The following is a 22,536-nucleotide window of genomic DNA, read 5'->3' on the forward strand; positions in this document are numbered from 1 at the left end:
AACTCGAAAATTTCAACCAATCAACAGAGCTTGTCAAATGACAATGCGATAACGCCTTTCAGCTGACCAAAGCGAATGATCTTCATCAGTGAATAAATAATAAATAAAATTACGCAAAATGCCGTTTATGATAGGTAAGGAGCCTGTGAGGCGAACAGTAAAATATCTAATGTCTGGTCAATTGATCTTAAAGGATAAGATACAAATATTTTCCATTAATTATAACACGCATAGTGATCATCATAAAGGCGCAAGGTGAAGTTTCAGGTTATATGTAATGTGTTACCACATGAAATCTAAAGAGTGGCGATTTTGAATAAGTATTCTAAATCTTTTTGTTTTTACAGAGAATTTATATTTTGGCATTTACCGCAGCTGCAATACAAAAATCCCACGGTGCAGATAGTTACTTTTAAAAATATGACACCATCGCCCTTCGTAAAATGCTTTTATGGTAATGTGATATTATTTATTTTGTGAGCAAGATTGATATTTAATATAACAATTAGAAAAATAATTGTTGATTTATATATTTTATGTAAAAAATATATTTGCAGATGATGGAAAGACAATGTTGATAGATATAGATAGCAAATCTAAGGATGAAATACTTGAGCATCTTATAAGAGTAGTAGGGAAACCAAAAACGACATTAGTACAGGAAGCTATAGCCAAGGAAAAGAAGGACAATCCAGCAAACTTCGGAGTAGGCTGTAGAATTAGCTGTATGTGTCACATTCCGGGACAATTGCCATGTCCTGGAGTAGTGCCTCTACCAGATCACATGCGTGTAAAGAAGATAATAGAAAAATTACAGAATAATGAATAGATAAGCTATTTGTTATTAAAGATGTTTGTTACAATTGTATTATAATTAATTATAATTACATGTTACACATAAATATATATACATTGTCATTATGTAGCCAAAAAATAATTTGTGTTACAAAGCATCTCACATGTACGTTTATTATAAAAAAGATTTCCACACATTATGAAAATACATCAATGTACATATTAAGCGTTATATTATGAAGACTTGAAATATTTGTAACTGTAATGTTTCTTGTATTTGCTCACATTTATAGGAATCAATATTTGCCTATCTGTAATTTAGAAATCGTATTTCATTATTTATAAATACAAAGTATTGTACAACAAAATGTATATAAAATCTTTTAATACAGTAGAAAATATAGATTTTTAATAAAAACAATATAAATGTCTAAATTATTATAAATAAATATTGAAAACCGTGAAAAAAAGAAATGTGATAATGATTTATTGATAAATTAAAAATATATAAAAATATTTGAAATTTGATTGTATATAAATTATCTTCTCGGTTTATGACGATTATATGGTTTATTATGATGATAGTAGCTCCCACGGCTATGGTAACGTGTAGAGGTGGACGGTTTTTGATTTTCTGCTTTCTGATAAAGTTGTATAATGGGCGATCCTTCCAACGGTTTATTTAACTCAAATTCCTCTTCTGATTCTTTCATCATTTTAAGCTTTGCTTCAATTGCTTGAATTGCCGTTTCAAGACTGCACATAAATTGTGTTAAACAGATATAAATTATGAAAAAACGTGTTTCTACTTATCATTTTAAAAGTTACAAAAACTTTATTACCTTATTTTTTTATCTTCCTTCTTTGCACCAGCTAAGGCAGGAATATCTATTTTTGGCTTTGGTTTCTCCATGTCGGACTAAAAATTAATTACTTTAATGCTCTCTCTTGTACAATTTTAAAATATTTTAGATTAAATACTTATTTATTATGAAAACTTATGTGTTTCATGAAATAAATGATATAACACATTGTTATAAATAATTAAAACTTGTACAAAAAATTAAATTTTATAAATATGCATATACATATATATAACAGTTAAATATATTGTGCATACATATTGTATACATATTTACCTCAGTAACACTATGTGCCCATCTGACTATAATATTCTTAGCTCCAACTTTCAAGTTATGTAAAGCATCCTTTGCTGTGTTGGCATCTTGGATTGTTTTGTAAGTAACAAATGCATATCCTCTTGGCTGTCCAGCTTGAGGCCCCGACCGATGAAACAGCAGGTCGAACTTTTCGATTGTGCCGTATTTTTGGACAAGTTTCAGGAGTTGGTACCAATTGACGAAAAGAGAGTTAGTTTTTCTTTTCAAATTTATATTTTAATATATAAAGTAAAACAAAACTGTTTTCTATTTATTAAAATTATAATGCAATTTTTTAAAGTACTTTTTCTTGTTCTAGATACCAAGTTTATTAAAAAAAATTACCAAAATTTTATAAAAAAAATATATGTATTAAAAATTTATGTAAATACTTACTCATTAATTCTTAAATCCAAATTTCCTACCCATAAACGTCTATCCTCGACTTGGTTTGATTTTATAGGTTCTAATGGCAAAGGAATTTTAGTGTCTGGCTGTAAATGATAAAAATTATTTATGTAATAATTTTATATAAAATTATATAATAAAGTTAAGATACCTCTAAAAATATTTTACAATGAATACAAGGGAGAAACATTTAAAATGCTTTTCACATATCTTGGAGTTAATTTAAAATGATTACTTGATTTTTAATCTTAAATACAAACTTGCTTTAATATGGCGATGCTAATTTACACATTTATATTTACTCAGTTATTTACAAACGACAACAAACTATTCTTATTAATACAACAAACTCTTACCTCCATTCTAAAAATGAGATGGACAGATGTCAAAGTGATCAGATTACTGAGAAACCTTAGTTCTCATCGGTATTGATCGGCAACTCTAATCTCTAATCAACAAACAAGAGGCCTAAGTCTCTCTTCAAATGTTTCGAATTATTCATGAAATTTTACGAGGGTGATGTGACAGTTCACTGATGCAGCCTTGCGACATTTGACAGAAAATTCGTGAAAAGATTTGAGAAAATTGCGTTCACGCACATCACATCCGAGAGTTATTGCCAAAGTGTCGTGAGGATGCAAATGAATGATAAACTGAATTATCCGAATAATTTCGCATTTTCCGAAACCTGCCGCGCATAACTCTTATGTAATTACGATCCGCGGTATCGATTTATACTCCTTTTCTTTCCCAAATAAGATACTTATTACAATACTCTCGTGATGGCGTGATCACAATTTAGATTTAGAAAAAAGCTGAATGTTTCTTTTTGTGCGAAAGCACACACAATCTTGTACGAACACTATACCATCTACACACACGCCCATTTAGCAAACTAAAATAACATATCTTTTTTTCGACTGTCAATAAAATCACTGTTCAGTCGCACATAATTTGTTTCATTAATTTATTTATAAATATGTATATGTCATTATTAAAATATTTTCACACACATATGTAGATGACACACTGTGCATACATGTTTTTGATAAGAAAATGATTTTTCGAAAACATCTTCAGAGAGAGAGAGAGAGAGAGAGAGTGAAAGATGCTTCTCTCTCGCTTTCCCATGCTGCGCAGTGGGGAACGGAGGAGGGGAAACTGGCGTACCCCCACTCCGTGACCGTCACGTGACGCGCTCCTCACTCCGCGCCCATCACGTGACGTGTTCTCCCCTGAACATAACCTCTTCGTCTCCTGTCAAAAGTTGACAAGTATTTATTTTGATGGGAAATGATTGTTATAGCTGTTAAAAAAAAAGATGGGTGACTTTTTGGCAGCTAATAATGTTTGCGGACAAAATTTACTACGACTGGTATCTCGTGGAAATGCTATCATAGCTGAATTGATGCGATTGAAAGATTATGTACCACCGGTCTTTAGGTTAGTGATTTATCTCAAATATTTATAATTCTTTTTAATTAAATTACATTTTATTAAATTACATTTTACATATGTGATTAATATTTTAACTATGCACATTATATTAAGCATATAATTAATTATATATTATAGATATATAATAATTTTATATCAATATTTTATCGATATATTTTCTATCAATATTCTTTTAAATAATATTTCTATTACATATTTGTCCTAATTATACATTATTTTTTGTCACAATTAGCTTGGATTCGAAACAATTGGTGCATAAATATGGATCAATTATAATTGACTTTGCGTATTTCAAAGCAGCCAGCGTTTACGAACAAAAAATAGAAAATGATCCTGTAAATATTAACATTTTTTCTACAATTTTTTGAGGATTATATTATTTTTAGAGAAATGTATATAAAGGTAAAAATATCTATCTTCTTTTCTAGACGCTTCAAGAAACTGATGAAGAACTTCGAAATAATTTCTCAGATATACTTACAAGATTTTACCTAGCTTTTGAGAGTATACACAAATATGTTACAGATCTGAATTTTTATATCGATGAGTTGGGTGATGGAATTTATATACATCAGTCATTAGAATCTATTATGTTCAATGAGGAAGGAAAACAATTAATGGTATAATTTCTCTTTTTGCTTTTATAAATGTTTGACAATTTTTACCTGACAGAAAAAATTTGTAAATTGTAATAATATATTAAATATATATATATATATATTTTAAAATAAGATTATTTCTGCGTAGTGCGAGGCTGTATATTTATATGGTGTCATGCTGCTGTTGGTTGATTATTATTTTGAAGGCCGAATACGTGAAAGATTACTTGTGTCTTATCATCGATACAATGCACAGCGATCTTCTTCAACAAGCGTAGACGACATTTGTATGCTGCTTCGTTCGACAGGATACGTGAGGACGTTATTTAAACGACCAGCCAACTATCCTGAAGAATATTTCAAGTATGATATATATGATACATAAATATAAAAAGAAAAAGTTTGAAGTAGAGCAAACACTTTTTTAATTACAATTAAATATATGTATTTTTTCAGGAGAGTACCTTTGCGAGACTTTTTGATAGATCTTGTCATCGGTCGGCTGCGTTCGGACGAAATTTATAATCAGACTCTTGCTTTTCCACATCCAGAACATCGTAGTACCGCTGTAGCCGCACAAGCGTCAATGCTGGTTATAATTTTATCATTTAAACCAACTATACTACATATGCAAACTGCCATTATGAGAGAAATAGTGGATCGATTTTTTCCTGACAATTGGGTGATTAGTATTTATATGGGAACAGTAATTAATCTATGTGATTGGTGGTCTCCATATAAAGCTGCACGAACAGCATTGAATAATACACTTGAGAATTCAAATGTGAAAGGAATCTCGCAAAAATATGGAATACAGATGGATGTAAGTGAAAGTTTAACAAGTTTAAAATTGATTATACATTTTACAAGATATATTTCACATGTATTTTATCTTATATTTAATATTGTATATAAAAATAATTTTTGGAAAAAATCTGACCATTTTTTTTACAGTTATAATAATATTTTTAGATTATAAAATTTGAAATTTTTAGAGAACTTTTATACATATCAAAATAGTATTTTACATACAACATTTTTTAATTATAAAAGAATAGATTTACATTATCTTTTTGAGATTTACATTATCTTTTGAGAGAAGTCTTTTTTTATTTGCTTCATTAAAAAAAATATTTCAGAAACTGTTACAAGAGACTGAAGAAGTACAATTAGCAGGCACATTGGATGAAAATGCAACAGGTTCTTTGGTCAAATTAGTGAGGGAGTGTAATGTTACATTACACTGGATTCTTTTACATACAACTACACCAACTATAGCATTAGAAGATTCAAAACGTTCACGTACTCTGCGTCAGCTGGTTATGACTGAAAGCAAATATACCACAATAAAATGTCTTCGTTTATTACTGAGCACTGCCCAAATTGAACAGGATGTCAAACAAATGTATAAAGATGTATGTTTAAAATTATTATGTTATCTTTATTATATATATTGACATTAATTGCATATTTTAACTTATGTTTATATAAATTAAGAAATAAATTATATTAATTTTTTATCTTTATAGTTATTACTTGGAAAAGAAACCAAGTGGCTGAAAGATAAAGGAATATGCGTTGAACGTATAACTGATCTTGTACATATTTTTGGAGGTGCTAAACCTCTAGATGGTATTGATAAAAATCAAGATCTTTATACATGGTTTATGGAAATAAGTAAACATATTGATTCGTTAAAACAAGAAGATGGAAGAAAAATAGTACAATTATTACAAGCATTGGAACAAGTTCAGGGTAAAGAAAACACACAAACAGATATCTATTCTACATAAATAGATCCAAATATGTATAAAAAAATATATATTTATGTTTTCAGAATTTCATCAATTAGAAACTAATCTACATATTTCGCAATATCTAGCTGATACACGCGAAACTTTACGCAATATGTTGCGTACAGGCAGTATATCCGAAGATGTCATGATAAGTTTGAATATTGTAACAGATTGTTGCTACGCGTGGAATATTATGGAATCCTTTATCGATGTAATGCAAGAGAGTATAAAGAAAAATCCACCAACTGTCATCAAATTGAAGGCTCTCTTCTTAAAAGTATATATATATGAATAAAAATTAAAAAAAATATATGTGTGTAAATGCTTATATGTGCATACATATAAGCATTATATTATTTTTAGATGGCGTCAGCATTGGAAACTCCGTTGCTCAGAGTAAACCAAGCGCGAAGCGCAGATTTGTCTTCGGTGTCCCAATATTATAGCCGAGAACTCGAAGGATACGCTAGACGTGTCTTACAAATTATACCTGAAACTGTGTTTGGGTTGTTAGCAGAGATAGTACATCTTGAAACGAACGCGTTTAAAGAGATTCCGACTAAATTACCCAAAGATAAACTTAAAGATTATGCACAATTGGATGAGAGACTTCAAGTATATATCTGATTATTAATGCTTGTTCTTAATTTAGAAATATTTATACATGCAAATATTTTTGTAGATGGCGAAATTAACATATGCTGTATCAGTTTTTACAAAGGGCGTTTTATCACTGAGAAGTGTCTCTTTGGGAGTTTTGAGAGTTGATTCGCATCGTCTCTTAGAAGATGGTATACGTCAAGAACTTGTAAAGAAGGTCACATTAGCTTTGCACAACGGTCTTAATTTTGATCAGAAAGCCAAGGTAAATCTTGATAAGTAAAAAATTTTATATCCTTATAACATTTTATATACCTGCTAATTATTTTTCTAGACATCTCTTCTACAAAAATTATGTAATTTATCCTCAATTATGGACGGGTACAGAAAATCTTTTCAATATATTCAGGATTATATTAACATAAATAGCTTGAAAATATGGCACGAAGAAGTAAGAGGATTATATAATTTTAGTAACTTGTACATGTATACAAATTTTTTTATTTTAAATATATATATCTATAAAAAATAAAAATTTTAGATTACATATATCATAAATAATGCGGTCGAAGAAGAACGTAGAGGTTCCTCCTCGGTACTAGGAAAATCGTGGAGGCAATTCCAAGAAGACAAACACATTTCAACAGATAATAATTCCTTGACATTCATGGGCAGACTCGCCAGAGAAATTATCCGTATTACCGAACCACGGTATAATGTTAATTTATTTAGATTTTACTTTTATATTAAATTATTGTTGCATTCTTTTAATCAGTTTATATTTTTTTAGAACCACAGTATATATAGAACATTCTCTAGCATGGTATGATATTAAAACACAAATTGAAGTCTTAAATTACAAAGTCTTCTCTGTGATATTAGAAACGATAGGTACTCCCGGACTATCAGGATTGGATAAACTTATCTCTTTCTTTATTGTCGTGGAATTGGAAGGTTTAGTTCATTATATAGAAAAGAATATACGAAACAAAACATGGATATCTCTGTTGGAAGACTGTGAAGCTACCCTAAATTCTTTAGACAGCGCTAGAGGTAGAGATATATTAGAAAAATATATTTTATAAAAATATATTTTATGAAAATATATTCTATAAAAAGTTCTATTTAATAAATTTAATCATATCTTAGGTAATATTGCAAAACTTCATAATAATATAAGCGCCAGCAACAATAAATTATGGTTGCCGGCACTTGAATGGACGTTGAAAATAGGTCACTATCAATTGCTCAGGAAGAAAATAGCATATGAGTTAAATACTGCTTGCAAGTTTGAAGCAAAACACATGGAAGCAGCACTTCAAACATTAAATACGTATGTAAACGATATTAATTTCTTCACTTCTACTTCTTTTAACTCCAATTCTTTTCTCACTTTTTTTTTGTTTTTTACAGAGCCGTCTTGTGCGAGATAGCGAGAAAAGATAACAATAATGAAACTGAACCAGAGAAAAGTGAATTGCTTCATGAACTTAGCGTGCGACTAGACTGGGCTGGCATTAGTGATCCGCATAACAAAGTTTATATCAAACCACCAAAGATAGATAATATAGCTCTCATTATTTTCCTATTCACAACATCACAGTTGAATAAATTATTTTACTGCAAAAATACAGGTATTATATTCATAATTATTACTAATATATATAAATTATTATTAATATATAATTATTACTTTTCGATATATAATACAAAAATATATCCAACACATTATTATATATTCTGTAAATAAAATTACATATTATATAATTTGTAATTCGTTATGTATTATTATTTGTACTTTAAAATTACATATATATTTTATTTCTTTATCGCAGCAAGTCTTTTAAGTAAAAAATATCAAGATCCTGTTGATGCTGTGGTATTTGCGATAGGAATAAAAACGATTCTTTGTCAATTTCACGTTTCCGTGATAAATCGTTATATAAAATATCTTTGTATGTATATCCTATCATTTGTCACCGTGGAAAGGTAAAAATAATTTAATTAATCTCGGATGCAATACGATTTTATTATTAATGAATATCCGATATTATTAATGAAAATGTTTTATTTTTAGTACGAAAGCAGGAAGTGAAATGGAAACTGAAGGAGTTACCAGTATTCACTTTTTAGAACTTTTTGTGAAATATTCTGGCATTCCACGTTCTCTCATTCTTAAAGAGATACCTGTCGTCGTTTTAGATCATTCTCTAGTTAAAATGACAAAATGATGCGACTGATCTGAGAGAATCTGAAATTTATATCGGGTATTGTTTAAATTTTTATATTGTACTATTATATCCTTACATTGCGTAACTTATATATTTCGTGTAAATAAATAAAAAAATAAAAGTGTTATATAAAAGGACTCTTTTATTATCAGGGCATTTATATTTATCGATATTCTTGCTAGGTATTTCACCACTCGGAAAATTACATGGCTTTTAATTTAATTCTATAAAATTAATATCTATACTCTGTTTAATTTTACCTAATGCGCGCATTTTGAAGAAACGTATAGAGTTTTATGAGGTGAATTAGATAAAAGCGTAAGGGCGTGGCGTATATCGTCATTACGAAATGACGTCCTTAGGGGAAGCGTCGCCCACCTCCGATATTATACTGCAGGGAAATCTCGCATACGCATCGGCGGCTAAAGCGGCGACGGCGGCGGCGGTTTCGATGCCTCTTTATATCTCCTATCGAAGAATGCGTGCGCTCATTCTAAAATTTTACATTTGAAGAGCTAGCCGCTTTCATTCGCAATTGCGGCCATCTCATCAACGGAGATTTCAATGCAACGATAAAATATCGATTGGTCGGAAAACGATGAAGGTTTAAGAAATTAACAGGAAATACGATCGGACGGCGACGGCGGCGGCTACGACGTCGCCGGCGGTCGCGACGCCGAGGTCGGCGGCTTCGTACAAAACGACGTGGAATAGTTCCCGAGCCCAGTTCTCGGCTCACGTGCGTACGCGGATCAACGTCGTTCTTCTTCCTTCCGGAGAGAATCTTCGAAAGAATTTTTGTCCGTCTCGATGTTACGCGGATCGCGAAAATTCATTTCGATTATTATCCGGAAAGTAAACGGATGAAAAGAATAGGAACATTGGTTTTTAAATGATATTTGTTGCATGGAACGTGTAAAATGCGAATACATATGCTCTTTTACATTTTAAGTCTAGTAAAATAATTAAACTTTTTTGAAGAACAATTGTAAAATTTATATTTAAAAAATTATTGAAAAACTAAAAAATATTTTGTATAAATCTAAACATTTTTATACTCAAAATTACAAGTTTTCTTTCTTTTTTATCTAGTCTTACTAACATCGATATCGTAAAATATATTATACAAAATAATTTCATTCTAATGTTTTTATTTTGAATGTAATATTGAAGTTGAAAGTAAAAATTATTTCGCTTCCAGTACTATTAGTTTGATGATTCTTTATATTAATAAATTTTTAAAAAATATAATTTCTATATTTAAAAAAATCAAATTTTAGTTATACATATATTATATAATACAAATGCACATAATATATCAATAAAATTTGTCACACGTAAGTAAATAAATCATAATTAAGATATAATTAGGTAACACGATTGTCCATGTGGATGAATAGAAAATGGAGAAAATGCTCTGTCTCGTGATAAATCTCGTAAGAAGTTCATATTATAAAAAGCTGCGAAATATGTAAACCAATATAAAAAACTGTTCGATTAATTATAAAGATTGCAATATCATTCTTGATAAATTCTATTGTCGCGCTATAAAATATTTGTATTATTGCATCCAATGAATTTCTATTTTTTTTTCATCAGGAAATCATGCGAATGCTGTTAGGGATCGCGTTGCTCTTCGCGGTAGGATTCTTCGTCGTGGCGGCATCGAAGGACCGTAATAATTATCCTCGTTTCTTCAAGCATCGAACGAAGTTGAGAGAGATCCGCGGCTTTAAACCGGAATACATTTCCACGGCGATCGGGTTCGGGAAAAGGGAAGATCCGATGGAGAAGATGCCGGATCCTCGCGGCCGCGAGAGAATTTTGTTATCGCTTCTGAGAAACTTTCCGCGTAGGTGAGTACGCTCCAGGCTCTGTGAAATGACAAAACAAAGTGCATAAGTAAAGAGGAAATCGATTTGAATGAGATCTCGGCAAAGTTCCTTTTCCATTTGCTAGCAAACGTTACGTCATAAATTTGACGCAAAACATATGTCGGAAAAGTATCGAAAAAGAACAGAAATTTCAAAAAAAATTATACGACTAGTACCATTAATCAAGGCTAATATTTAACATAAAATATCTTGATTACAGCGTGTCAGCGGAAGTGCTACTTCGAATGATGCAGACGAATCCTGCGTTGGCCGACAAATTGATGATGCAAAATGATCGAGACGACGAAGAGTCGATAATGAATCATTCAAAGTCCGACAGAACATTTGCGCTAATTTAATTCCTTCGTTAAATGCATTCGGCGAAAGTTTTAGAGAGAAACACCCTCCTCCTATTCTAATTTTCCCATGTTAGATAAAATGTTTATTCAATATTATACCTCTTCCCGATTTACTTTTCAATTCTTCATATATGCAAGTAGTATAATGTAGATGCTCTATTTCTTTTTTTTTAATATAATCTCTCTTTTTACGACAAAAGTTTTCGCGATGTCAAGAAGCGATAAACGGAAGACGCATTTTTTCACTCGCAGCAACATATATACGATCGATGTAAAATTAATAACTTTGTCGTAAAACAATATTGCACTATATGTGTATATCGAGAAATGTATTGTGTAATTTATTATTTTTCTGTTTATAAGAATATGTGTAAAACTAAAGATAACTATATACAGAAATAAAAATTGATGGGAAATAATTGCGCATTATTCTTTTGCGAATTATTTCTGACTGTATATCCTCTATTAATAAATGTTTTAATTTTTTTATATTTATCTGATTTGGAAATATTTTGATATTATTAATAACAGATTTTTCTCGTTGCAGTTTCTGTCTTTTTTAATTTCAAAGCAATATTTCTATAATTTTAGGGATAATATGGCTATGGTTATCGGTTATAAAAATAACTTTACAAAATACATTTCGTAATTTCTTTTGTAATTTCAAGTTCTTGATTTTCAATTGTATTAAAAGTATAATATACTAAATTATATATAACATTATACATCTTACTCAGTAGTAGTAAATTGCAAATCTTTAAATCTGATGTAGTTTTGTACAATCACTTTGTCATTAGATTTTTATTTGAAATATAAGATCCGTTTTGTACTTTAGCAACAGCTCTCGCCTCTCTCAAATTTTAATATAAGAAATCGTATTGATATTAGATCAAGATACATACATCTGTCGAAGAAAGGAAGACTCAAACGTGCCTAACGTGAAAACTGACAATATATTCTGCATTAGTACGTTGGACTGAAATCGCGAACGGATCTGTCGGATGGAACGTGAATGCGACCAATCGTCTTGCAGCTGTTGGTGTTGTTCGTCCCGACATACCGGCGTACATTCTAAATTTTAAGAGACCCGAGTCACGTGCATAGAAGCTGTAAAAAGAGAATAGATAATTTTCTCTCGCAAGAATAAAATTGAGCCGCTTATATACCGTATTGGATGTTCCCCGCATGCTTTAGGGCGTTCCATCATAGAAACCCATTTATCATCGTAGCAAAATAATGATAAGTCGAGGTACGGAGAACTTGAATAGGACTGAGCGCATATCGGCAACTGGGCGAGTAATCTTTTCGTGGCTTCGGTAATGCCACCGTATCTAGCACTTATTATCGTTTGTTTAAATCTTTGCTGTAGCAATCTGAAAAGAGGAAATATAATTAGATACATTGTTAATTAATATAAATAATTAATGTATCTATATCGATACACATAGGATATTCAGACTAATACCTGGCATATATATTATTGGATGGCGAACACATGTATTGGCAATCCGTGCTCATTCTGGCATTTCTGAAAAAATCGCTGAAATTTTCAAATAGGGTCAACAGTTGAGTCGATGCGTTGTCGTACGCTGCCAAAATTTTTGCTGCAACCATATCGTAAACTACTAATAGCGCAGGCTGCGCATTTGGTTCATTTGCTTGCAAAGTCGCTACTTCTTCGCTCGCGTATCTCACCAGGATATGATTTGTATCCAATAACTGCATCTTCCACATACGTAACGAATTTAGCTGAAAATATTTTATTCAATGAGTTATTTAATTAATTATTCATTAACACAATACAAATAAAAATATTTAAATAATGTATATAAAAATATTCTTGAATACCTGATCAAAATATTGATAAAATCTTCTTAATTCGTATGGATCCTTTGTTGCTTTGCTTATATATTTTGCTCGTTTATATAAATATACTAATAATCTATGTTTAAGACTATTTATTGCAATGTCTTTAAATGGTCTGCAATTGATTCCAGGAAAAGCACTTGTAACTAAATATGCATCATCTTCCATACAAAATCTAACACACATTATTTATATTATTCCAACAATATCATTTGTATTTATATCTGTATTATCCTTAGTTGTATTTGTAATAACATTGGCTAATTTTTATATTTAATACCTTCCTATTGTCCTCACATTTATAAACATGCCATCAAGAATTTGAAAGATATGTATGTTTTGATGTTGCACTGATAAGACTGCTAATATATCTTTGTATAAATAAAGACCTATGTATAGAAAAAAAAAAGATTACAAAATCTAAAAATTTCAAAAAATTTTAACATAATCTTAATGACTTAGCTAACACTTGTTATAACATTCCTAATCTACTCAAAAAAGCAGTTAATATTAAACATGTTATCAAATTATTTCTTTTTCTATTCTGTTAGTAAAACAAACCTTGGTTATGTGATAGATAAATTTTGTCAACTTTAAAATGTCTAGTGTCACACAATTTTCCACCACGTAAATCAACAAGGTGCAAACTGTAGTCTTCAAGAGGAGACCGGGGATTCGGAGTCAATGCCTCATTATTGGAATAAATCTTGAAGAAATAAAAAGAAATTTATATAATGATTATTATGAAAGATAGCATTATAAATATAAAAAAGGAAGGAATACTATAATAATATACTTTATAATATACTTAGAATAGCATTATAATATACTTTTTCTTCTAATTACCTGATAGAAGTGCGGTCTCAATTCTTCAGGAATATGAGCAGCTGAGCCTACAATCACATACCTCGCATCGTCTGTGAAAAGACTGCATTCTCTGTTCAATTGCTGGTTGCTTTGTACTACATTTATAATCCATTTCACCTACAAATATTAGCTTATGCACACCAATTTCAGCGCTTCTTTTCTTTTTTAATTTTTTTAAAATCTTTATAATCTGCAAATATGGGTGTATACAACGATGATGGATTAGTACTGTTGCGAGTACCTTGAAAAATCTCGCGAAGATATTACTTCTTATACGAAAGCTACGGTCGTCGTTCTTGTGGCCGATGTATTCGCCTTCGCAATCGGCCAACAAGTCCGCGGCCGCCGAAGCCCCGCAGTACTGATACACCTCGATGGACGTCTGGTCCGCACTGAACGCCACCAGGTACTTCCCGTCCGGACTGAACTTACGGAGGAAACACGGCGGTTTCTCCACGTTCATCACGGTGAAGTTGGGAAAGACGTTCTGATAGAACTGCCTCGCGCTGTGCACGTGCGTACCTGGGTAAGGGCAGCCCATCGTTTCCCGCTGACGAAGCCGGACCACCACGTTCTGCGGCCCGATTTTACGTGGTTTGATGGGACAGGGATCCGTCACGAAGTTGACCCAATCATCCGTCATCGCCATCCCGCTACAAATTTATTGCGCGATGATGCACACCAATTGCACCACCCATCGTCCTCGTCGTCGTCAGAAAATTTCCCTGTTATTGCCACATTACTGTCCGATGCATGTTGCCTCGAGTTAATTGCAAGCGAATGTTATCTAATAGGGAAGTCCTCGCCAGTCTTCATGTATCTTAGAAAAATCTTATTTTTTTTCTTTCCTTTTTTTCCCTCTTAATGGCAAGATGCCTCCGACTTTAATAAGTTATACGGCACATTTTTAGAAAGTTTTATACTTTATTTCCTTTCAAAGTTTGAACACACAGGTTATGTTGGAAAGGTTAGAACAGATAACGTGCGCTCACGCATTTGCTATTTTAGTTCGAACTTCTACTTATAGATGGCGCACGAGTTTCGGGTTAGAATCCTCACTGAATGGGTTTGAGTCTTTGCTAAAGCAAAATTTGAATTTTTATATTATTGAAAATAAACTTTCGTAAATTCGAGTTTTAATTTAATAAAATTCTATATTATAAAATTGTGAATTATAAATAACAAAATTATGAATAATATATGGAAGGCGAGAAAATATAAAATTGCACAGAAGCACGAAACATATATATACAAGTGTTCTTGTATATATTCATACTTATATAGATTTATAAAATCTAAAGAGATTTATTTTATAATTCATATAATTATAATATTATTATTATTATTTATATAATTTAAATACTGAATGTGAATAAACGTGTATTTATCGATCAAACGTATATGTTTGTCGTCAGGGATACCACGCGAGAATATTTTAGATTTTTTAGTTAATGAATAGTGATCGCGTTATTTGCGAAATCTAACGAGAATCTTTAAGAGAATATTATGGCAGATATAGAATATATAGTATCGCCATGGGAAATTGAAGCTTACGTGCAAAGTTTGAACATTTCAACTCTGGATGATGTTGGCACGAAAAGGTATATATAATTTATATATATTTTATTAATTAGTATGCAAAAAATTGTTAAATCGACATATATAACAATGCAAGAATATATATATTTCAGCTGGTTGGATTTTCATAAGAAATTGACATTATTAAATCAACAAAGTGTACTCGAGATAACAGAATTGCGCGAAGAAAGCGTTATGGAATGGTTTATCTCATTAAAGAAAGTAAGTCATTGTATGTATACTGGGACGATTGTTTTCACGTAAATTATAAAGTAGAATGATATAACTATATACTTTAAATTATTATAATCAATCAATATAAGCCATAAAATTGCTTCATTTTAGGTTCCTATTCTCATATACGAAGCTATACAAATTAATGTATGGAAACATAAAGTGCTTCCACTTTTGATAGATCTCAATGGCGAGCCATCAAACACGTTTATGATGTTCAGCGTACTTTATCATGAAGTCATTGTGATTTCATTATTGGAGAATATATTATTTCATTGTGAAAGCGCGCAAACGATAGATGATATGGTGATCGATCTTATTGATTATGCTGTCGAGCACGTAACGATGCTTTTCAATGAGAAAACCATCGAAATCTACGAAAGATTCGAAATTAAAGATCCTAAGTAAAACATTAATATATATACTTATATTGCATTATATAAGATATATGTTTTAATTGCATGCAGATATTGCGTAAAATAAATAATAAGAAATGTGGCTGTTATTTAAAATTGTTATATTAAATATAAAAGTGAAATTTTTATTAATCGCACAAATGTATTTTGTAGCTCTTGTCTCAAAGAAATTTTAGAGAAACTGAAGGTATTTGAATTTGACATTGGGATGCGATGTATCTCCATCCTTTACTATCTAATACAATTTCTGGACAGCTTACCCCTTTGTGCTGTTTCACGTATGTTAGCTACACATGATATTCCTTACTTATTTGCGCAATTAATAGAAACTCAACCATGGAAGAAGCAAAACGAAGATGGTAATAGTCTCTCTTTTCTGTACTGTGAGATTGCAATGCATTAGATAGAACAAAAATATTTGAAAAATTATTAAAATGTTATTAATCTTTCCTACAGGTGAAATGTTAATGTATGATGCTAGCTGGAGAAAAATTAAAGCAAATGAAGTGGGAAAAATTAATAAAAGAGAAGGCCAGGTATGGTTTGCTCTGAGAGAATTACTTCTGAACCCAAAATGCTCTCCGTATTATGAAATTACAGAGCATAGATTGTCTCAGTTATCTAAGGTATTAATTATTATCGACTTATCACCAATTGGTGCATATACATATAATGTGCAATTTTAAACAGGATTCTTTACACTTTAGTTGCAGAAATATTTACATGAAGATATATTAGATCAAATTGCTCCTCTGATAGAGCTTAAGAGATGGTTATCTTATATAAATATAAATGCAATGCCATCTTCCAGTGCAAGTTGTGCGATTCGTGTAGAAATAATACCACAGGTATAATGTATTCTCCTGTCCTTTATCTCTTATTAATTTTTGTTTAAATTATCAATTATTAAGATTATATATCATATAAAGCAAAATTATAAATATATTAATACATTTAAATATTTATAAAATTATAAATATATCAAATATGTAGGTAAAATCATCCATTTTGGAAAAATACCATAAAAAATGGAAAAAGTTGGCCAGACATCAGTCCAAATATCTATTTACAATGGATAAAAGTTATATTAAAGATGCTGCGCAAATCTTAAGTGATGGTTATGATTTAGAAAAATTAGATCGTATGGAAGCAAAAAAGTGTGCACTATGCCAAGAATTGTCTAAGAAACGATGCTCTAAATGTAAGGAAGTCTGGTACTGTAGCAGGTATGTAGAGGAAATATTTTGACCACACAGTTTCTACAAATATGCATTTAGACATAATATAGAGTAATTAATCATTTCTGCAGACAATGTCAAGTGAAAAATTGGGAAGAGCATAAGAAGATTTGTAACATATTAACAAAAACTAAACAATGAGCAGATTCTTGAAAAATTAAAAATGTATTTACCTACAAAACATGTATACTTTATATATATTTTTTCTTTTACTATAAATCTCAATATTTCTTATTATTGTACAGTTGTAAACACAAAGATTGTATTTCTTTTCTTTTCTTATTTGGCAAAAGCAATTTTTTGTGCATTTTAATAATTATAGTTTTTGTATCTACAATTGCGGATATCAAAGAGATTTCAGAAATAAATAATTTGTGTCAAATATTTTATTAAAAGATTTTTAATGTACAGTACTTTGTTTGAGATATTCCATTAGTACATCCTTTGCAGGTGTATCTTCCCCAAAATCCTGCAATATTTGTATATTCAATAATGGAATAATAATATAAAAAGAATTATAACAAAAAGATATTTCAGTAAGGCATAAGCACAGCATAGTGTTTTTTTATATGGGTTCTACTCAGTAGAGGGAGCCAAATATCATCATATATATTTTTATGATATTTTCTTTGGAACATATTCCCATTATGTGTCATTAATTATAACACATTTATCAAAAAAATATTAAAAATTTTTTTAACCTTTACTCAACTTACCTTTATGACGACACATGAACAGCCAACTACTTTACGTGCTTTGCCTGCACTATCAATTTTACATAATCCAGCCCATTCTCCTAACTTTTTGTTATTATCCACCTTTATGAGTGGAATTTGATGTTCATTGCATAATGCTTGAACTAATTTCTTGTACATCGGTTCGTCACAATTATCTGCCAAGATGCAAAGCATGGCTTGTCTTCTGCAATATAAGAAATTTATTAATAAATAATATAATTTAAAAATATAATAAAATTTATAAATTTATTAATAAATTTTTATTTTTAAACAATTTTATATATTATAATTCAAATTTAGATTTATATTATAATGTTTAACATTATCATATAATATTTATACATTATTAAGATATTTTAAAATATATTAATCAATTATCTTTTTTTCAGAAAAATTTATTAAATTAATTTTTAATTTCTATATATTACTTGTCTAACGCCTTTGCAGCTTCATGAAGGCCATGTACAACACCATCATGAATGAGGGAGTTTTTCAAAACTTCTTGTAGTGCAGTGTTAACATCCATACTGCCACCCGCTGCCATCGCAGATGGCACATCATCACTGGAAAAAAACATTATTTTTATTATACATAGTAAACAGAATATTATTCATCAGTTAATTTATCTCTATATTATACAAATTGATTATCTTTATATGTCATATATATAGTCTATATATACTTATAATTACTATAACTTGTTCAAAAATATATAATACTTTTATAGAAATAATTTTTATAATAAATTTTCTTTTTTTTTTGCAAAGATTTTCTTAAATATTATTAAATATATCAATGATAAAATATTGCATCAAAATTACATTAATGTAGTTTACACTAAGTAATGTTACTCTTGGTAAGTTTACTCCATTAACTAAAGAATCAATTTTTAAAGAAAATAATTTTCTTTAGATTATCAAAGTGTTTAATAAATAAAAATGTTCTAATATTGGGAATTTAGAACTTATAAAACCTATAAATTTTCTTGAAACTAGAAAAGTATTTTCAAGCATTTTGATAACCTATACTATTTACTGTCAAGTATGAATGCACAATGTTACCTATATTTACTACTTGTTAATTTTTTTAACGCTTCTTGCAAGTTTATATGTCACTATATCTATGCTTTTATTAATCTATTAGAGCTAATTACACGATAATAAATATATAAGCGGCGTAGGAAACATTCTAAAATGCACTTACTTTTCTACGTCAGACATGTTTCAGAAAAGCCAGGAACCTGGAAATAATTATAGAATATTATTATTTTTGCTTCAAAGATCACATTTTAATACTTTTTTGGATAAACTGTACAATGATCTTGTCACAATAAATGGATTTTAACAGCGCTAATTCAGCGTGGTCTCGATTACCTTTGCTAGGAAACAGAAGAGAATTCGTCATCATCGAACATGCGTTATAAAGATGCGCCACTTCGTTTCGGCCACCATATTGATTTAGAAGGACATCTATGAGCATATATTGTGATCAACGATTACTAAAAAATTTAAAAATACACTCACATACATATATACATAAATGTGATTTAATTTATTATGGAAAATGAAAAATATGCAAATTTTCGGATCGTATAATAGTATATTTTTTTATTGCTACATTAATAATTTTGAATTAATTATATAATTACTATATAGTATTATTTATATATATATTGAATGCTATAAAATAGAAAAATACAAAGGTTTATTAATTAGAATATTAAAGGAAATTTTTTATAGAGAATATTTCAATAATCTTGCGCATTTTCCATTTTAATAATTTATTCGAGTTTTATTTTCATGAGAAAATCTCATAAATTTATATAAATTATAGATAAATTGAGTACTCACCTCTATTATATGTAGAAGCAAAAGAATAGCATTTTTTACTGATTATGCAATTAATTAAGAGAATCGAGAAATTAGAAAAGAATATTTATGAATAATTCTAAATTAATGGCATTGAAAGCATGAACAATGAAAATATAATAAATAGAAATAAAGAATCGGCCAATTAGAGCAGTAAAGAAACTCTTTATCGACATGCTATATTGGCTTTATGAAAAAAGCAATGGGTCGTAAATCTACAGTAACGAGGTTTCTTTTCATCGATCACGTGATTGCAAAATCCCGCCACCCACTGCGTACTTCCTTTTCGATACTACAAACTACAAATGAACTTCCGCTTTCTTTTCCATCCTGGATCTCGACGAAGGACGGCAAGTATGTACGTCTTTTGTTAAAAATAAGATTGTTTGGATGTTATTAAAGTTATATAATAGTCTTTCAGACCTAGATCTTAAAAACTTGATTTTAGTCAGTCATGACCGCGATTGAATTTCAAGAACGGCATTCAGCCATTATTGAATTTATAGAAGAAGAATATTATTGCTGCATATTGTATCTGTACACGAAGTAGATAGCGGTATATAGACGTAATAATAATTATTATGTATATATTGTAATTATTTTATTGGATGTTTATTCATAATCTATAATTCAGGATGATTGGAGGCGTTATTTGTGTAGTATTTATTCGGTCATTTAACTGATTAAGAGCAAATATTTTAGGATTTAGGACTTTGTACTTAAAAGAAAAAAGACATGCGAAAGAATATTTAACTATTTTACAGACTCAAATATTCACAATTATATGTATATATATATACCCACACAATAATAATTTATGCAAAATTGTTAAAAAATATAAATATGTATGCATAATTATAATTATGCATATATATATATTATAGTTTTATTGGATATTCATGTAATATACATATATATATATATTTAATATATATATGAATATGAATATATCACATGTTTATTCGCAGTGCAATTTTAATTTTATGCAGTCACATCACGTAAATATAATTGTATATTGTATCATTATTTATCTTGATAGATAAAACTAAAACTGCATTACTGAGATGAAGTGTGGGTATATATATATATATATATATATATATATATACACAAACACATATGTATAAAATAATTCATGTTAGTGATTTGTCATAACATTTTTATCTTGGTTGTTTTCATAATTTTCACTTTTTCTCATAATAGTTTTTGCTATTTCAGCTTTGATTTTCATCTCTGGTTTTGGCTTGGTTTTCAATTGATCTCACACACACAGGTACTTTTATTATATTTTTTATTATATATGTTTGTATATTGTTTTGCTCTTTAAACAGTCAAATGTTTGTACGCTACATACATGGTAATAGAATAGCATTTAGTTCATCATGTGTTTTAAAAATTGTTTGTAAAAAATTACAATATCAAATAACATAACTTTGTCAATTTTAAAGATATCTTGAATTCATTTGCTATATGTGTTTTAGAGTTATTTATAGTTTGTAATTGTATCTTTGTTTTTTTATAGTTTCTATATTTAGAACTTTTTATATAATAAAAAATGACATATGATCTTTATTATTATTATTATTATTATTATTATTATTATTATTATTACTATTATTATACTAAATTACTTCATTTAAGAAAACATTTTTGTTTGTTTTAATAACAAAAGTTTACTTTAATAACCAACTTTTTATTTTTAAATAAACTTTTCCATCTCTCATATTATTAGTTTAGGACAATGTCCTAAGTTGTCATTTTTTTGTTTCTTTTGTTATTAAGATTTAACTTTGTGTTATTTTTTAGGTGACTGTTGAATGTTTAGTTTATTCTCCTCTTCCCTCTCTATTGTGGTTTAATAGCTAAATGATTTTATTGATCTTTCATTGTGTTTTTTTATTTGGTAAGTTTGTCATGTTTTATATATTCTGATTTTTATCATATACTGTTTCCATTGGTCTTTAGTACTGTTATTATATACATATAATATATTATTAATATTTTTACAATATATATATAATACTTTTATAATATATATTATAATAAATATAATAAACTTATAATACAATAATATAATAGTACTATGTTATAATAAATTATATTGAAAAAAAATATTAATAGTATAAGTAGTTGTATACTTTACATTATATTCAAATGCATAAAGGTCAATACATTTAACTTTTGCTGATCTTAATAATATATTAATCAATAAAATGCTATTTAAGAATGATACTAGTTGTAGAATGTTTATGTAAATCATGAGAAGTTGATTTATATGAAGAAAAATACAGTTTTTACTCAAATTTAAGAATACAATTAAATATATTTAATAATGATTACAGAATATTAATAAAAGTGCTTATTTTATAGATTTATATACATAATAGGAAATATATTAACTCTACATTATATATATGTATTTACTGAATAGAAAGTCATGTTTACAAAATAT

At 29.1% G+C, this 22,536-nt stretch overlaps 7 protein-coding genes across 9 annotated transcripts; 4 read left to right on the forward strand and 3 right to left on the reverse strand.

Annotated features, from left to right (window-relative positions):
- Positions 1-22: 22 nt before the first annotated feature.
- mRpS25 (mitochondrial ribosomal protein S25) lies at positions 23-1,021 on the forward strand. Its single transcript, XM_029321459.1, has 3 exons — positions 23-255; positions 348-454; positions 558-1,021. Exons 1-3 carry the CDS (start codon positions 119-121, stop codon positions 827-829), a joined length of 516 nt encoding a protein of 171 aa, XP_029177292.1. The 5' UTR covers positions 23-118; the 3' UTR covers positions 830-1,021.
- LOC114945260 (putative RNA-binding protein 18) lies at positions 838-3,454 on the reverse strand. 2 transcript variants are annotated; one of them, XM_029321387.2, is made up of 5 exons: positions 2,720-3,454; positions 2,352-2,449; positions 1,935-2,175; positions 1,638-1,714; positions 838-1,551 (listed from the first exon to the last, which is right to left on the reverse strand). In XM_029321387.2, the coding sequence occupies exons 1-5, from the start codon at positions 2,723-2,725 to the stop codon at positions 1,335-1,337; spliced, it is 639 nt and encodes a 212-aa protein (XP_029177220.1). In that variant the 5' UTR covers positions 2,726-3,454; the 3' UTR covers positions 838-1,334. The 2 variants fall into 2 exon arrangements, with proteins under 2 accessions (XP_029177220.1, XP_085338349.1); XM_085482223.1 differs by having other exon boundaries at positions 1,935-2,145; positions 2,349-2,449.
- Strump (WASH complex subunit strump) lies at positions 3,321-9,181 on the forward strand. The gene is made up of 17 exons (XM_029321386.2): positions 3,321-3,806; positions 4,054-4,156; positions 4,250-4,441; positions 4,569-4,783; positions 4,877-5,243; positions 5,560-5,835; positions 5,950-6,175; positions 6,258-6,493; positions 6,580-6,831; positions 6,899-7,081; positions 7,151-7,267; positions 7,358-7,527; positions 7,607-7,869; positions 7,966-8,149; positions 8,230-8,450; positions 8,652-8,805; positions 8,894-9,181. The coding sequence occupies exons 1-17, from the start codon at positions 3,685-3,687 to the stop codon at positions 9,045-9,047; spliced, it is 3,435 nt and encodes a 1,144-aa protein (XP_029177219.1). The 5' UTR covers positions 3,321-3,684; the 3' UTR covers positions 9,048-9,181.
- Positions 9,182-9,754: 573 nt separating this feature from the next.
- On the forward strand, positions 9,755-11,699 carry LOC114945286 (allatotropin). Its single transcript, XM_085482224.1, has 3 exons — positions 9,755-10,384; positions 10,647-10,903; positions 11,142-11,699. Exons 2-3 carry the CDS (start codon positions 10,653-10,655, stop codon positions 11,278-11,280), a joined length of 390 nt encoding a protein of 129 aa, XP_085338350.1. The 5' UTR covers positions 9,755-10,384; positions 10,647-10,652; the 3' UTR covers positions 11,281-11,699.
- On the reverse strand, positions 10,855-15,112 carry abo (de-etiolated protein 1 abo). Of its 2 annotated transcripts, XM_085482219.1 has the most exons (9): positions 14,255-15,112; positions 13,993-14,130; positions 13,708-13,852; positions 13,427-13,535; positions 13,129-13,321; positions 12,746-13,029; positions 12,447-12,653; positions 12,183-12,387; positions 10,855-10,921 (listed from the first exon to the last, which is right to left on the reverse strand). In XM_085482219.1, the coding sequence occupies exons 1-8, from the start codon at positions 14,660-14,662 to the stop codon at positions 12,204-12,206; spliced, it is 1,668 nt and encodes a 555-aa protein (XP_085338345.1). In that variant the 5' UTR covers positions 14,663-15,112; the 3' UTR covers positions 10,855-10,921; positions 12,183-12,203. The 2 variants fall into 2 exon arrangements, with proteins under 2 accessions (XP_085338345.1, XP_029177252.2); XM_029321419.2 differs by lacking the exon at positions 10,855-10,921 and having other exon boundaries at positions 11,918-12,387; positions 14,255-15,111.
- Positions 15,113-15,152: 40 nt separating this feature from the next.
- On the forward strand, positions 15,153-17,662 carry Zmynd10 (zinc finger MYND-type containing 10). The gene is made up of 8 exons (XM_029321527.2): positions 15,153-15,614; positions 15,705-15,813; positions 15,937-16,229; positions 16,395-16,600; positions 16,698-16,867; positions 16,949-17,089; positions 17,235-17,467; positions 17,551-17,662. Exons 1-8 carry the CDS (start codon positions 15,520-15,522, stop codon positions 17,618-17,620), a joined length of 1,317 nt encoding a protein of 438 aa, XP_029177360.1. The 5' UTR covers positions 15,153-15,519; the 3' UTR covers positions 17,621-17,662.
- Positions 17,663-17,847: 185 nt separating this feature from the next.
- On the reverse strand, positions 17,848-19,630 carry RpS12 (ribosomal protein S12). The gene is made up of 5 exons (XM_029321528.2): positions 19,590-19,630; positions 19,420-19,456; positions 18,645-18,779; positions 18,196-18,400; positions 17,848-17,948 (listed from the first exon to the last, which is right to left on the reverse strand). Exons 2-5 carry the CDS (start codon positions 19,434-19,436, stop codon positions 17,880-17,882), a joined length of 426 nt encoding a protein of 141 aa, XP_029177361.1. The 5' UTR covers positions 19,437-19,456; positions 19,590-19,630; the 3' UTR covers positions 17,848-17,879.
- Positions 19,631-22,536: the final 2,906 nt, after the last annotated feature.

The sequence above is a fragment of the Nylanderia fulva genome, unplaced genomic scaffold, assembly GCF_048542155.1.
Source record: "Nylanderia fulva isolate GAGA-0341 unplaced genomic scaffold, ASM4854215v1 Scaffold2, whole genome shotgun sequence".
NCBI classification, from domain to species: Eukaryota; Metazoa; Arthropoda; class Insecta; order Hymenoptera; family Formicidae; genus Nylanderia; species Nylanderia fulva.

Bases quoted from the DNA above. Each gene is read 5' to 3' on its own strand.
- mRpS25 (XM_029321459.1), top strand. From the start codon at position 119: ATGCCGTTTATGATAGGTAAGGAGCCTGTGAGGCGAACAGTAAAATAT. The intron at 256-347 runs GTGAAGTTTCAG...TTGTTTTTACAG, and splicing joins GATCATCATAAAGGCGCAAG to AGAATTTATATTTTGGCATT. The intron at 455-557 runs GTAATGTGATAT...ATATATTTGCAG, and splicing joins CTTCGTAAAATGCTTTTATG to ATGATGGAAAGACAATGTTG.
- LOC114945260 (XM_029321387.2), bottom strand. The intron at 1,715-1,934 runs GTAAATATGTAT...ATTAATTTTTAG, and splicing joins GGGCACATAGTGTTACTGAG to TCCGACATGGAGAAACCAAA. The intron at 1,552-1,637 runs GTAATAAAGTTT...ATTTATGTGCAG, and splicing joins AAGGAAGATAAAAAAATAAG to TCTTGAAACGGCAATTCAAG.
- Strump (XM_029321386.2), top strand. From the start codon at position 3,685: ATGGGTGACTTTTTGGCAGCTAATAATGTTTGCGGACAAAATTTACTA. The intron at 5,836-5,949 runs GTATGTTTAAAA...TTATCTTTATAG, and splicing joins TCAAACAAATGTATAAAGAT to TTATTACTTGGAAAAGAAAC. The intron at 8,806-8,893 runs GTAAAAATAATT...TTTTATTTTTAG, and splicing joins TCATTTGTCACCGTGGAAAG to TACGAAAGCAGGAAGTGAAA.
- LOC114945286 (XM_085482224.1), top strand. From the start codon at position 10,653: ATGCGAATGCTGTTAGGGATCGCGTTGCTCTTCGCGGTAGGATTCTTC. The intron at 10,904-11,141 runs GTGAGTACGCTC...TCTTGATTACAG, and splicing joins CTGAGAAACTTTCCGCGTAG to CGTGTCAGCGGAAGTGCTAC.
- abo (XM_085482219.1), bottom strand. From the start codon at position 14,662: ATGGCGATGACGGATGATTGGGTCAACTTCGTGACGGATCCCTGTCCC. The intron at 13,322-13,426 runs GTATTAAATATA...AATGTGTGTTAG, and splicing joins AATGTGAGGACAATAGGAAG to ATTTTGTATGGAAGATGATG. The intron at 13,030-13,128 runs GTATTCAAGAAT...AAATATTTTCAG, and splicing joins TTTATCAATATTTTGATCAG to CTAAATTCGTTACGTATGTG.
- Zmynd10 (XM_029321527.2), top strand. From the start codon at position 15,520: ATGGCAGATATAGAATATATAGTATCGCCATGGGAAATTGAAGCTTAC. The intron at 16,868-16,948 runs GTATTAATTATT...TTTACACTTTAG, and splicing joins GATTGTCTCAGTTATCTAAG to TTGCAGAAATATTTACATGA. The intron at 17,090-17,234 runs GTATAATGTATT...TCAAATATGTAG, and splicing joins GTGTAGAAATAATACCACAG to GTAAAATCATCCATTTTGGA.
- RpS12 (XM_029321528.2), bottom strand. The intron at 18,401-18,644 runs GTAATATATAGA...CTTATATTGCAG, and splicing joins GCTGCAAAGGCGTTAGACAA to AAGACAAGCCATGCTTTGCA. The intron at 17,949-18,195 runs GTAAGTTGAGTA...CAAATATTGCAG, and splicing joins GTTCATGTGTCGTCATAAAG to GATTTTGGGGAAGATACACC.